Below are 12,914 nucleotides of genomic sequence, written 5' to 3'. Positions count from 1 at the left end.
CCAAACAGGCTGTAGATCGCATAATGTTAACAGGTGGAGAATAATATTCATTCTGAAACAATGGCCTTAAACTGATATTCCACATTCAGACAAAAACTACGAATTACTCCTTCTCTTTGCCTTCGTCTTCCTGGCATGCGGGTTTGTCTGACTATAAAACTTATCACACTGTCTCTTTTCTTAGTAATATTTGTCTGTCCTGAAGAGTTTCTAACTTATGTCTCGTTTCATACTCCATGAAGTGCAAAGAACAAATGCCAGCTTTAAAAGAAGCACTTTGGCAGAGCAGTATGGATCCTAACCCATGATAGGATAGTGCAGGTGCAGCCTTAGAAACAGGACCTTATTCAAAGACAAGTTATGAGCCCGCAGGCTGCAAATCTTGACGTGCATGACTGAGGAAATGACAAAAGCCACTGCACACATGATGCTGATAGCACAGAATCACTCAGTCTTACAGCACAGTATGCTTTTCCTCCACCTGCTGTGACCTGTATAATGTACACCTCTGTACACATCCAACTTATAACAGATTCCGGGGCAACAATTAGACCCTTCGCTACAGACCAATTTTAATACACATAGAATCATAGAATATAGGGCTGGAAAGGACTGTAAGATCATCAAGTTCCAAACCCCCTGCCATGGGCAGGGACATCTCACTCTAAACCATGTCACCCAAGGCTCTGTCCACCCTGGCCTTGAACACTGCCAGGGATGGAGCATTCACAACTTTCCTGGGCAATACATTCCAGTGCCTCACCATCCTTACAGTAAAGAATTTCTTCCTTATATCCAATCTAAACTTCCCCTGTTTAAGTTCTAACCCGTTACCACTTGTCCTATCACTACAGTCCCTAATGAAGAGGCCAAGACTTTTAAATATACACTGAAGAGAAACAAGAGTTACTTCAGGTGCATTTTCTGTGTATTTTATTGATCTGATACAATATACAAGCATACACAGCAGTATAGGCATGTGCATGTGTCTGGATATACATACATACACAAATTGCCATATGTATGATACAACAAAAAAGGCCAGATTATCTGGTCTTGCAGAGGTATGCCCAGCCCAGAACCAAAACCAAGGGTGGAGGCATAGAGGCCCTTCAGAACTGTAACATTGTCTATTCTTACAGGTGCCTGGGGACAAGGACAACTTCCGTAATAGGACTGACAGTAGGTATCTATTTTAGCTCTAGTAATGGAGAAAATGGTTGCTTTTACCTTTGATCTGTTTTCCAAGGGTGACCCATCATTATTCAGATAAATGTTACTCACTGGCTTTACACCATGAGATAAACAATATGTCCACAGAAACCGCTAAGTGGGATTCCACAGAACAAAGACAGCTTAGAAAACCCACTGGGGAGCCATGGCAGATGATGAAACTGCACCAAGCCGAACAGGCTGTTGTGACCCAGGGGCTGAGATGTGGAAAGCCTGGGCAAACACTCGAGAAAGAGCTCAGTAAGAATCCTTGCTTTATTCTTTGCCCATCCCCAAACCTGCTGTACTTACACATGCCTTTAGTACCTTCTTCTAGTACCACCACAGAGGTGGTCATAACCCACCAGCATGCTAATAAAGTTTTTCCACAGAAAAGAATTGCTACAATTACTTGTTATTGACATACTTTATAAGGAAAACAGTAAAACTGGTCAAGTTGGTTATCAGGCAACTGGCTGTATGATTTACCACAGTTTTTTGGAGCTGAAAGAGGAGAAGCTTCATGGCCTCACAGTGAATTCTGGGAAGAACAAGACGGATAGTTACCAAGTTTGCAACTATTTTGTATCTTAACCTTTTCAGCTCATGAAAACAAAAATAATACTGGTGATGTATCTCTGACAGGCATATTTTGCTTTTTAAACAGCAACAAAATACATTATAAGCATTATTTTTTATACCATAACCTACTGTCAGTTAATAACCTAGACCTGAATTTCTTCCTCTGTTGCCAGTTCATGGCTTCGATCGATAAGACACATTCCTATAATTTTCCCATCAGACATTACTGGAGAAGCAGCAGGTGTCTGCACAGTAAGTAAAGAGAGAGAAGGAGAAAAACTTGGAGTCATGGTTGGTGGAGGGTATCCAAGATTACTGATAACGGGAGTGTGAGGGTATTTTTTAAATGCTTGTCCTGATACTATATTTGGCATTCGTGGTGGCACTGTCCTTATGCCAGGCTGAGCTACTGATGTTATCAAGGGAGGAGGGAAAACAAGAGATGTCTTCTCCTTAGGGAAGCTATGAGTGTACATGTCTTCATCTTTCAGTTTTGAAATATCATTAAACACTGAAGCAAGATGGTGAAATCTGGGTTCCCAGCTGAGCACATAATCCCAGTTATAACCACCTCCAGGATCCTCATCACAGGTGCCAAGTGTTGCAAGTGAATGATACCCAGAGTCCTGCCTATCTGACATTAAGACATACTCTCCCGTGAGGTCTGTCATTATGTGCTTCTCTTTTATTCTAATTTTCTTATATGTTGGGGATGACATTTTGTGTGCATAGGTTGTGTCACAGGATTCTTCTCTGCCCCCTCTTTTAATGGCCTTCATGCTTTCCATGCTTTGTGTGTTAGCCACAACATCTGTTTCTCCAGACTGACAGGAGAGTTGATCAGACTCTCTTGGGATCCCCGAATCTGGTACCCGTGAGCTGCACACACTCAGTGATGAGCTGCCACTCTTTCTGCATGGATGCTCATTGATCCGTTTGATTTCCTCATCCTCTGTTGTTTCTCCTTCAGCAGAACCATGGCCACTGGAGTCTGAATGCCTGCAGGGGACATTATCATCCTTTCCCTCTCCAGTTCCTGCTAGGCTCAGCCATTCTGCTATGGCACCCATGGGAAGCATACTGCTCTCGGTGCTATGGATTTTCTGGCAGTCCTTATCTTTGCTGGCTAAATTCATGTCAGTAGCTGAGGAGCACGATGCTTCTTTTTTCACGCAAGAGTTCATCAGATCTTTCTGCTTACATCTCACAGTAAGTGCAGAAAGACTGACTGTAAGCAGTAGCAACACTATCAAGAAGGCTGAAATGCTAATGGTTAGGTTGTAGGCTGACACTACCGGGTAACTCTGAGGAGAATTGGAAACATTTACCAAAACAGTGCATACTGTGAACTTGGACTCAGTTTTGGGGCTATGAGCTCTTACCAACAATTCCAGGGTATCATCATTCCTTTTGCTGCCATTTTTCTTCCTGTGAACAGTCTGAGTCAGATAAATATTACCGCTGGTTTTATTCACTGAAAAGAATGGAGAAGTTTTTAGCAGAGAGTAAGTAACAACTCCATCCAGTCCACCATCACTGTCCGATGCTGTCACTCTACCAAGCAACTGGCCTGCTTCATTCTTCTCAGGGAGATTAAAGAAATACCGATCTTGTGTAAACACTGGGTCAAATTCATCCATTCCCTCAATATCTACCTGAACTGTAATGGTAGCCAGTGAGTCACCTTTGTCTTTTGCTTGGATTATGAGACAGTACCTATTCTTACTTTCATAGTCAAACATTTGTTTTGTATGAATATCTCCCATCAAAGGATCAATGAAGAACATGTCATGATCTCTAGGAGCTTCACGATGAGCCAAACACGATGACTGTATGGAGTAGGTAAGGTGTCCATAGGAGCCTTTATCAAAATCCAGTGCATTAACAGAGCACACAAAAGAAAAGGTAGGCAGATTTTCACTGACAGTGCAGATCAGGCTGGGAAACAGAAACAGTGGGGAGTAATCATTGTCATCTAGGACACTAATATGGACAACAGAAAAAGCCACATTTTTTACATCAGCTCCTCCATCTGTGGCTTGTATGATCAGAGTGAATTTTATGGTATCCTCATAATCCAGCGTTTTCATCAAATCCACTGACCCTGTTTTTCCATCTAAGCGAAAATGTCCCCTGTCATTTCCAGAGATGATAGCGTAAGTGACCTCTGCATTACTGCCTGCATCACAGTCATTTGCTGAGACTTCAGTGATGTGACTACCTACAGAGATGCTTTCTTTGACATGAATATGGTATTCTGGGCTGCTAAATACTGGAGGATTATCATTAACATCCAGGACAGTTATTAGCACAATAGCAGTTGAATTCAAGGAGGGTGTTCCATGATCAGAGGCAAGAAGGACCAAACGGTGAGAAGAAGCTATTTCCCTATCAAGAACACTGATCAAAACAAGACTGCCAACAAGTTTGTAGGATGTTTCTGACTCCATGACACTTGTTTCCACAGTGAATAAATTCTTGTCATTGCCATCAATAATAGAGTATTCAACATACGTGTTTTCATGTGTCCAGTCATTGTCAATGACTGAAAACATGAGGATTCTTTCTCCAACTGAGGCATTCTCACTCACACTGAGATTGTACAGAACCTTTGTGAACTGAGGGGCATGGGTATTTACATCTTCTACATGCACCTCTACAGAAGTGACTGCAGTCAGAGCTGGACTGCCACCATCTGTGGCTTCTATCAGGAGCTGAATAATGGAAATCCTTTCCAGTTGTGTCACTGGTCCCGTAGCAAACACCGAACCTGAAAATAAAACAAAATTGATAAAAGCCAACACTTCACACTCACTAAGGCAAGTAAATGTGATTCCAAAAGCTATAGCTATTTAATCGTACTTGAAAATGACTCAACTATAATGTCTGCATACCCCAAAGTAATTCTCTTGCATCCAAAGAGTAGTGGGTCAATGGCTCAAGGTCTGGGTACAAAAGTGTGATGAGTGGTGCCCCCCAGGGTGTCTGTATTGAGACCAGTACTGTTTAATATTATAAGTGACATAAACAGTGGGATCAGGTGCACCTCAGCAAGTTTGCCGATGACATAAAGCTGTGTGGTGCAGTTAACACTCCTAATGGACAACAAGCCATCCAGAAGGACCTAGACAAACATGAGAAGTGGGCTCATGTGAACTTCATGAAAGTCAACAAGCCCAAGGTCCTGCACGTGGGTTGAGACAACCCCCAGTATGAGTACAGGCTGGGGGATTGAGAGCATCCCTGTGGAGAAGGAATTGGGGGTACTGCTGGATGAAAAATGGGTATAAGCTGACAATGTGCACTCACAGCCCAGAAAGCTGCATCATGAGAAGCATGGCCAGCAGGTCAAATGAAGTCAAGGAAGGTGATTTCTCCCTCTCTACTCCGCTCTGGTGAGACCCCAGCTGGAATACTGTGTCCACCTCTGGAGTCCTCAGCACAGAAAATACTCATTGGATGTGGTCCAGATGAGGACCACAAAAATCATTAGAGGCCTGGAGCACCTCTCCTATGAAGTCAGGCTGAGACAGCTGGAGCTGTTCAGCCTGGAGAAGAGAGGGCTCTGAGGAGACTTTATAGCAGCTTCTCAACATGGAAGTGGGCTTACAAGCAAGATGGTGATAGATTTTGGCAAGACTTGTTACAGTAGGACAAGAGGTAATGTTTTTAAACTAAAAGAGGGTAGTTTCATACTAGATATAAATAAGGAATCTTTTAAAATGAGGGTGGTGAAACAGTGGAACAGGTTGCCCGGAGAAGTTGTGAACATCCCATTCCTGAAAATGTTCAAGGTTAGATCGGGCCCAGAGAAGTTGTGAACATCCCATTCCTGAAAATGTTCAAGGTTAGATCGGGTGGGGCTCTGAGCAATCTGATCTAGCTGAAGTTGTCCCTGCTCATTGCAGGGGGTTGCACTAGGCGTTCTTTAAAAGTCTCTTCGAACCCAAACTGTTCAATGATTCTATGATTCTATGAATCCTAGCTTATGCTGTAAAGCCAAGGCCTACCCACGATGATGCAGTATCAAACACAGATACTGCATTTAGACCAGCAAAAATTTCTCTTCCTAGTAACAGACTGAACATGAAAAATACATAAAGTAAAAAGTAAAACAAAGCTAAGGAAATAGGGGCTCCTTATTAGAGGCAGCTATGCTGTGCAAGTTCATTACTGAAAGTCATTATTTCTTCCATTTTACTTGCAGCCCAGTAACAGCCTTATGGGCTTGTTTGTTATTTAGATAGGTTTGCCAATAAGTTATGTAAACATGTTTCATTCAAATTGTTTATCTGAACATGGGGGTTGGATGATCTTGAAAGGTCACTTCCAAACAAAACCACTCAATGACTCTATGTTCATAAGCCATCTATTTCTACTTCACCCTTCATGGTGTATAGCGGTGTATAGCTAAGCACCAGAGATGGCAATTTTCTGATTGCAGTGGAAAACAGCCACTTGAAAAACATAAAGAGGTTACAGAATAAAAAAAATGGGTAAAAAAGAAAACTGTTTTAACTGGGTGAAACATCTGTATTTCAGTGTTTGCAGTTACCATCACCCAACAAACACTGCATTCAAAAATTCACCTCATGTAAACATGTAGGAACAGCAAATAAGAGATAAGAACTCGCTCACTGAACAACAGCTGCACATCATTTTTGCAGCATCTAGCAATCTCTGAGGCTGATATTCCCAAAAATCTTATGTTCATATACGTATAGAGACACACATTTTTCCTTCTCCCAGAATGTTATGGTATTAGGCCAGAAAATCTGAACTGCTAAATCTCATAACTATTGAAGAAAAAATTATGTACTTTTGAAAGAGTGTTCTCAATTTAGAAAAATTTTAAATTCCATTTACAAGATTACAAGATAACATAAGCTCTGTAAAGATGCAATATTAAAAACATACTAAGCTGTAGAGAAGATTCATTATGACAGGTTCAATTTACACTGAAAAAAATAGGAAGTATGAACTTAAATTGAATTAAATCTAATACATGAGCAGAAAGGTTATGAATCAATGCAAAACATACAGTAACTTTTTTATCAAAGCACACCAGAGGAATAGCACCTATAGGATGTTGTGGCTGGTTGCCCTGTGTTTGTTCAGGGACAAACTGAGAACTCCAGCCTTCAATGCAATCAGTTCTTCAGTGATAATGGCAGATTTAGCCAAAACATGTAGTGGACTTTGCCTCCAAAGATTTCCAGAACACACATAATCACTGGCAACAGATGAGGAAGTACAATAGGACTGCTCAATTTACATTGAAAAAGCTGAAGTAACAAACCATGCTTACAGACTCACCATTCTTGTGGTCAATGGAAAAACCCCCAGAGGAAGAGAGGATTTTGTAGGAAATCACTCCATTTTGCTCCGAATCCCTATCCACCGCAGAGACTGTCAGAACAGGGGCATCCATAGAAATGAGTTCTGGCAAGCTCACCTGACATATAAAGCAAAATTACAGCTTTGATAGAGTTTAATAAAAGATTTTGAACATAAAAAGTGTGTTTTCCTTCACTTGGATCTCATTAGGAAAAAAGAAAAAAACAAACCCAAACACAGTTCCCAGGTTTGGAAAAAAAATCACCTGTTTTCTTCTGGGACAAAACTTTAAAGAGTTGAGATATTGAAAATGGTGCATACAATACAGCCAAATCTTATAGTAAACTTTAACCAGTAGTAAAATCCATCTAGTTCTAGTTCATTATGACAATGAGTTCAGAGAATCACTGAATCTCTTTTTTCAATAGTGGGCTAATGGAAAGAATACCTACAATAGACTGGAACTAAAATTGGCTTTACTCCCTACTTTTAGGATCACCTTGGTTGTTGTACACAGAATATAGTCTGCAGTCACAATCTCTAGTACATGATTGACCATTACAAAAAACAACATGCATACCCTGAAAATTCCAGCAGATAATAGCACTTAAACATCACTGGATTATTCCTAGAATTTAGTTTTTCAAAATGCTCCCTTTTTTTCTTCATATAATCTAGAAAACCAGTAAAATCCTTTCCCTTCTTAAGAGCTTCCATTATTTGAAATCTAGACACTGTACTTTTGAGTCCAAAGTCTCCTTCCATCTTATAAATCCAGTTTCAAATGAACAGTACGATACAGCAGCTACCTTTGTCATAATTTCAAGTGTTAGTTTAAATCATTTTAACAGAGAGAGTATATGTATATAATAGCCATAAACATATATGAAACTATATATGAAAAGTATAAATACTAAAACACTTGAAAGGACAATAAAAGGGTAAAAATTACAGGATGATGAATAGGGAATTATATGTACCATCAACCAAAAAGCAGCAGTGTATCTTACCCTCCAAGCAACACATCAAAACATAAGGACTATGGGGAGACAAGCTCAGCTGTTTATGTTAGCACAGTCGATAGAGCTGCACTGTTTTGCATCAGTTAATAATCCTGCCTGTAATGTCTGCTCTGATCTACAGAAAAATTCCTAGCACTTGCACAAGCACGTACTTGTCTAAACTATTCTTCAAAATCAGACACAGATGGGGGTGAGGAAAACTTAAGTCAAGGTCTAAAAATCACTTGGGCAATAATAGTGCTTCTTTTTGTTTTTTTTTCCAGAACTTAGACTTATGAGTTTAAGTGGGCAATTTACACAAATCCTGACAACTCAGGCACCTGAAAGTTTCACAGGTGCCTACAGTCTGCCCCATACTTTGGTAAGTGACTAAATTGCTGTGCCTGCACACGATCAGAGGTTGAAATTTCTTAACTAAAACAAATGTTTAGACTTATTTCTTGACTAAATCTGTCTGAGACTTATAAATGAAGCATTAGTAAATCCACCACTTCTGTGGTGCCTCATATTTTTGGCTCTGAGCACATCTACCACACACAGAAAGCACCAAGTCAAGCAAACAGCTCAGTTCACACGACCACAGAATGGCTGAGGCTGGCAGGCACCTCTGGAGAGCATCTTTTCCAACCCTTACTCAGAGCAGGGTCACTATAGCAGGGTGCCCACAACCGTGTACAGTTCAGTTTTGAATACCTCCAGGGATGGAGAATCCACAAACTCTCTGGACAACCTGTACCAGTGTTTAGTCATTGTCAGAGCTCAAAGGAAAGATAAAAGTTTTCCCAGATGTTTGAACAGAATATCCTATATGTCAGTTTGTGTTCACTGCCTCTTGTCCCATCACTGAACACCGCACAGGAGAGGTTGGCTCTGTCTTCTTTACTCCCCCCACTAATATTTACGTACATTGGTAAGATCATCCCCAACCCTTCTATTTTCTAGGCTGAATTATCCATGTTCTAGACTCTCTTGGGCCTGAGCCCAAGCTGCACAGCTCAGCCCCACACAGGTCCTAAGGAAACAACTCCTCTGGCAACCTCACATTTCCTATGGAGCCTAACCTCACCTGGAGCTCCAGATTTTGTCTGTCTCCCATCCCTAACCACAATTCCAAGCTGTTACATGTGCTGAGACTTAGCCCAACCCCCACAGCCTTAGGGCTGATGAAGTCAGGGCAAAATCCTTTTAGCAGCCTACCTTTCAGAGCTTTGTAGGATATTATGCTTGCTTTGGCAGCACCTATGCTAAAATTGGAATGACACAGATTAGCATGGTTCCTGTGCAAGGACAACACCCAAATTCATGAAGCATTTCATATATTTTATTTTTGTAGGGATCTGGGGGTGCTGGTTGACAGCAGGCTCAGTATGAGTCAGTACTGTGCCCTGGCAGCCAAGATGGCAAACTGCACCCTGGGGTGCATCAAACACAGTATAACCAGCTGGGCAACAGACGTGATTATCTCACTCTATTCGGTATTGGTGTGGCCTCACCTTAAATACTGTGTGCAGTTCTGAGCCCAACAGTATAAGGATGTGAGGCTGATGAAAGGTCTGGAAGGCATGTCCTATGAGCAGCAGCTAAGGACTTTGTGCTTGTCTAGTTTGGAGACAAGGAGGATGAGGGGTGACCTCATGAGGGTGAGGGGTGGCCTCGTCACTCTCTACAGCTTCCTGAGGAAGGCACATGGAGAGGGAGGTGCTGAATTTCTTTTGCCTGCAATCCATTGACAGGACACGTGGGGATGGTTCAAAGCTGCACTAGGGGAAGCTGAGGCTGGACATTAGGAAGCATTTCTTTACCAAGAAGGGGGTCAAGCACTAGTATAGGCTTCCTAGAGAGGTGGTCAATGCCCCAAGCCTCTCAGTGTTTAGAAGGCATTTGGACAATGACCTTAACAACATGCTTTAATTTTTGGTCATCCCTAAATTGGTCAGGCAGTTGGACTAGAAGATCTGTAGGTTCCTTCCAACTAAATATTCTAATCTAGTCTAGTCTATCCTACTCCTATTCAGGCTGCAATTCCCTTACTTGGCTTAGTGGCCCATAGTTGTCCATGTCACTAAACCAGATTTGTTTCAAAACACTGTTGGACAACTTGACTTCTACAACAGCCTAGCATTTCAAATGCTTGTCCAGAAGTCTAAAAGCTGAGCCTTGTACCCTTCTGAGTCTAGTAGGGAATGTTGGGGAGGTCAAAACTCATATGCTTCACTCTCCGGATGAGTGCCATTGCGATGAAGCAGGGTTACATATTACAAACTATATGTGCATAATCTATCACAGGGACATTTGCTACACCTCTGTGGATCCATCTAACTGAAATGGCAGAAATTCATGCCACAGTAATGGGGCCAGAATAAATGTACCAACTTGTTTACCATTGTCTCAGAAGACAGAGTTATGAGCACTGGACCCTGTTCCCCAAACTGGTTTGAATTGTCTCTAGTAACTTCTAGGAATGAATGAGTGGTAATGGAGTACAGCTAGCATCCACACCACTTTTCTTCTGAAGTCAGAAACCGCAAACATGAAAACTGAACAATTCCCTCAGTCCTTTTAGCAGAATTCCCAGGAAGGGGCTGGAGTTTCCCAGAAGAGCTCTGCTCTGTTTCTGCTCAGTAATAGTTTGCAGAGACCTTTCTTCTCAGTGTTCAAATGCATTTATAAGACAAACATAAACAAGACAAATATAAGCACTCCTACTGTTTATCATAATATAAAGACAAACATCACATATTTGTTGTCCATTTGCCATGTTCCCACCTGATATGAATCCTGAGTGAACACTGGTGGGTTATCATTGACGTCCAAAACAAGGATGGTAAGTTCTGCTTCTGTTTGATGTACAGAATCTGAAACTATAATTCTCAGCTTATATACAGCAGTTTCTTCAAAATCTAATGGTTCCACCAGTCTGATTACACCAGTGTGTTGATCCATGGAAAATTTCATTCCAGGACTATTATCATAACTAAAACCAAACTGAAGTGCTGGCCTCGAGTCCACATCATTTGCTGACACCTGAGTCACTATAAAACCAGGTAGGGCATCTGAAACAATAATTTTCAGAGTAAGTCATAGCTAAAAGATGATGTTACAGTTTCTGAAGATTTTGCCAATTTTTTAATATTGCATCTTAGATATATGTAATCTTTCTGTATTAGCTTTTGGTGTATTTTGACTGGATCAAACTATAGGACATTTTTATACTCCATTCAAATTTACAGAAATTATTTATTTCATGACAATGAAGTTCAAAATGTCTAATTTTTAGCAATACTGGGCTTAACACCAAGTATTTTTATTGGAGAAAAGCAGAAACTGAAGACATCTGAAGAATACTACACAGGAGTCCAAAACGAACAGATTACAGACGTAATTTTGCAGAGTTTGTTTCCCTCTTTCTGAATTGCCTATGGTTTTGTTCCAAACAATTCTTAAACACAATATCTGAAGATTAAGAATAATGCCTCTGAGAACAAAAGCAGATATTTTGGTATTAATGCAATCCATTATGCTTTTTACTACAGTTGCTTGGTTACACCAATCAGCAAAAGCACTATCACCTGAGAAATCCCAATCCTAACAAAACTTAGCTGTACTATCATACATACCTTCTGGGACCTCCACTTCACTTAGTGGTTGGACAACTGGAGCATTGTCATTAACATCCAATACTTGTATCTGCACAATAGTTGTAGCAGAAAGTCTGGGGTTTCCTTTATCAGCAGCTTGTACAACCAACCTACAATTATAGGAAGCAGCAATTTTCACTACTGGTCAGAAATCACTGAATTATCCACTGATGTTATAAGGAGGGGAAAATTTACAAACTAAAACGTTAGCCCTTTCTGCCCCTCATTGCAGCTCTTCAATTCCATCTTTCTGTGACAAATGTGACATTTAACTGTCTGGAGTTTTATTTTTTTGTCTTTCAGGAAAAATGTCCAGGAGATTATAGATGGCAAGACCATGACAAAATAATACAAAAAAGAGAAAGTATAATTTGTATTCGTTTCACCCAATTTCATACCAAATGAAATAAAACAAGCTATAAAGACTCTTTCAAATAAGACGTATTTCTCCAGATGGTAATTCAATGCAGGAATTAAAACTTAAGTACTAAATTGTCCTCTGGAGGAACCTGACTGTCCTCGTTTTTTCTAAAGGGACAACAGGAATGTGAAAATTGGGTAAGATAAAAACATATAAAGTAATACTCAGCCAAAATGTCTGCAGAGATATAGTCTCCTCTTTTAATTTACAAATATAAGCGACAAAGTAAAAAAACAGGATACATACGCCATTTGACATTTGCAAAGTTCTCACTGATTTTAGTGGGACCACAATCTCACTGCCAAATTGAGAGAGTTTGCCTGTACACTTCCATTTTACACCTGCATAAGGATGGGTTGTAGATTCTCTTAACAACTTTAAAATTTCCACAAACAGTGGAGCAAAATTAAAAAAAAAAGGTCAGCAATGACTGATAAATTTAGGTAAAGGATGCTTATTCTCTGTGGGAACTATCCTCTGAACAGCAAAGAGCAAATGTTTATTGTAAGCAGGAATTCGTTAGAAGACCACTCTTCAGTATTAAAAATTATCCAGAAGGGAGTTAAAAATTAAATCTAGCTCAACAGGCTCAACAAGTGGGCTAAACAAACCCCCAAACCAACCACCCAGCTATGCAAAAGGATATACAAGTCAGAGCTTGGCATATCAATGAAGTATTTTGTGTACTAGCAAATGCTTGTA

The 12,914-nt window shown here is 40.5% G+C and overlaps 1 protein-coding gene and 1 pseudogene across 1 annotated transcript in view; one reads left to right on the top strand and one right to left on the bottom strand.

Annotated features, from left to right (window-relative positions):
• Positions 1–906: 906 nt before the first annotated feature.
• Positions 907–12,914, bottom strand: part of DCHS2 (dachsous cadherin-related 2) — a 66,682-nt gene continuing 54,674 nt past the window's right edge. Inside the window, exons 16-19 of the mRNA XM_061373798.1 lie at positions 11,771–11,901; positions 10,920–11,206; positions 7,111–7,249; positions 907–4,564 (exon numbers count right to left, since the gene is read on the bottom strand). Of these exons, the coding sequence (XP_061229782.1) occupies positions 1,938–4,564; positions 7,111–7,249; positions 10,920–11,206; positions 11,771–11,901 (3,184 nt within the window). The 3' untranslated portion in view covers positions 907–1,937. The remainder of the gene's footprint in view (positions 4,565–7,110; positions 7,250–10,919; positions 11,207–11,770; positions 11,902–12,914) is intronic.
• On the top strand, positions 9,378–9,475 carry LOC133223839 (U6 spliceosomal RNA; annotated as a pseudogene).

The sequence above is a fragment of the Neopsephotus bourkii genome, unplaced genomic scaffold (genome assembly GCF_033783945.1).
Source record: "Neopsephotus bourkii isolate Nb327-2 ecotype Australia unplaced genomic scaffold, CSIRO-AGI_Nbou_v1 NB_168, whole genome shotgun sequence".
NCBI lineage: Eukaryota > Metazoa > Chordata > Aves > Psittaciformes > Psittacidae > Neopsephotus > Neopsephotus bourkii.
This window is presented reverse-complemented; position numbering and strand designations above follow the sequence as displayed.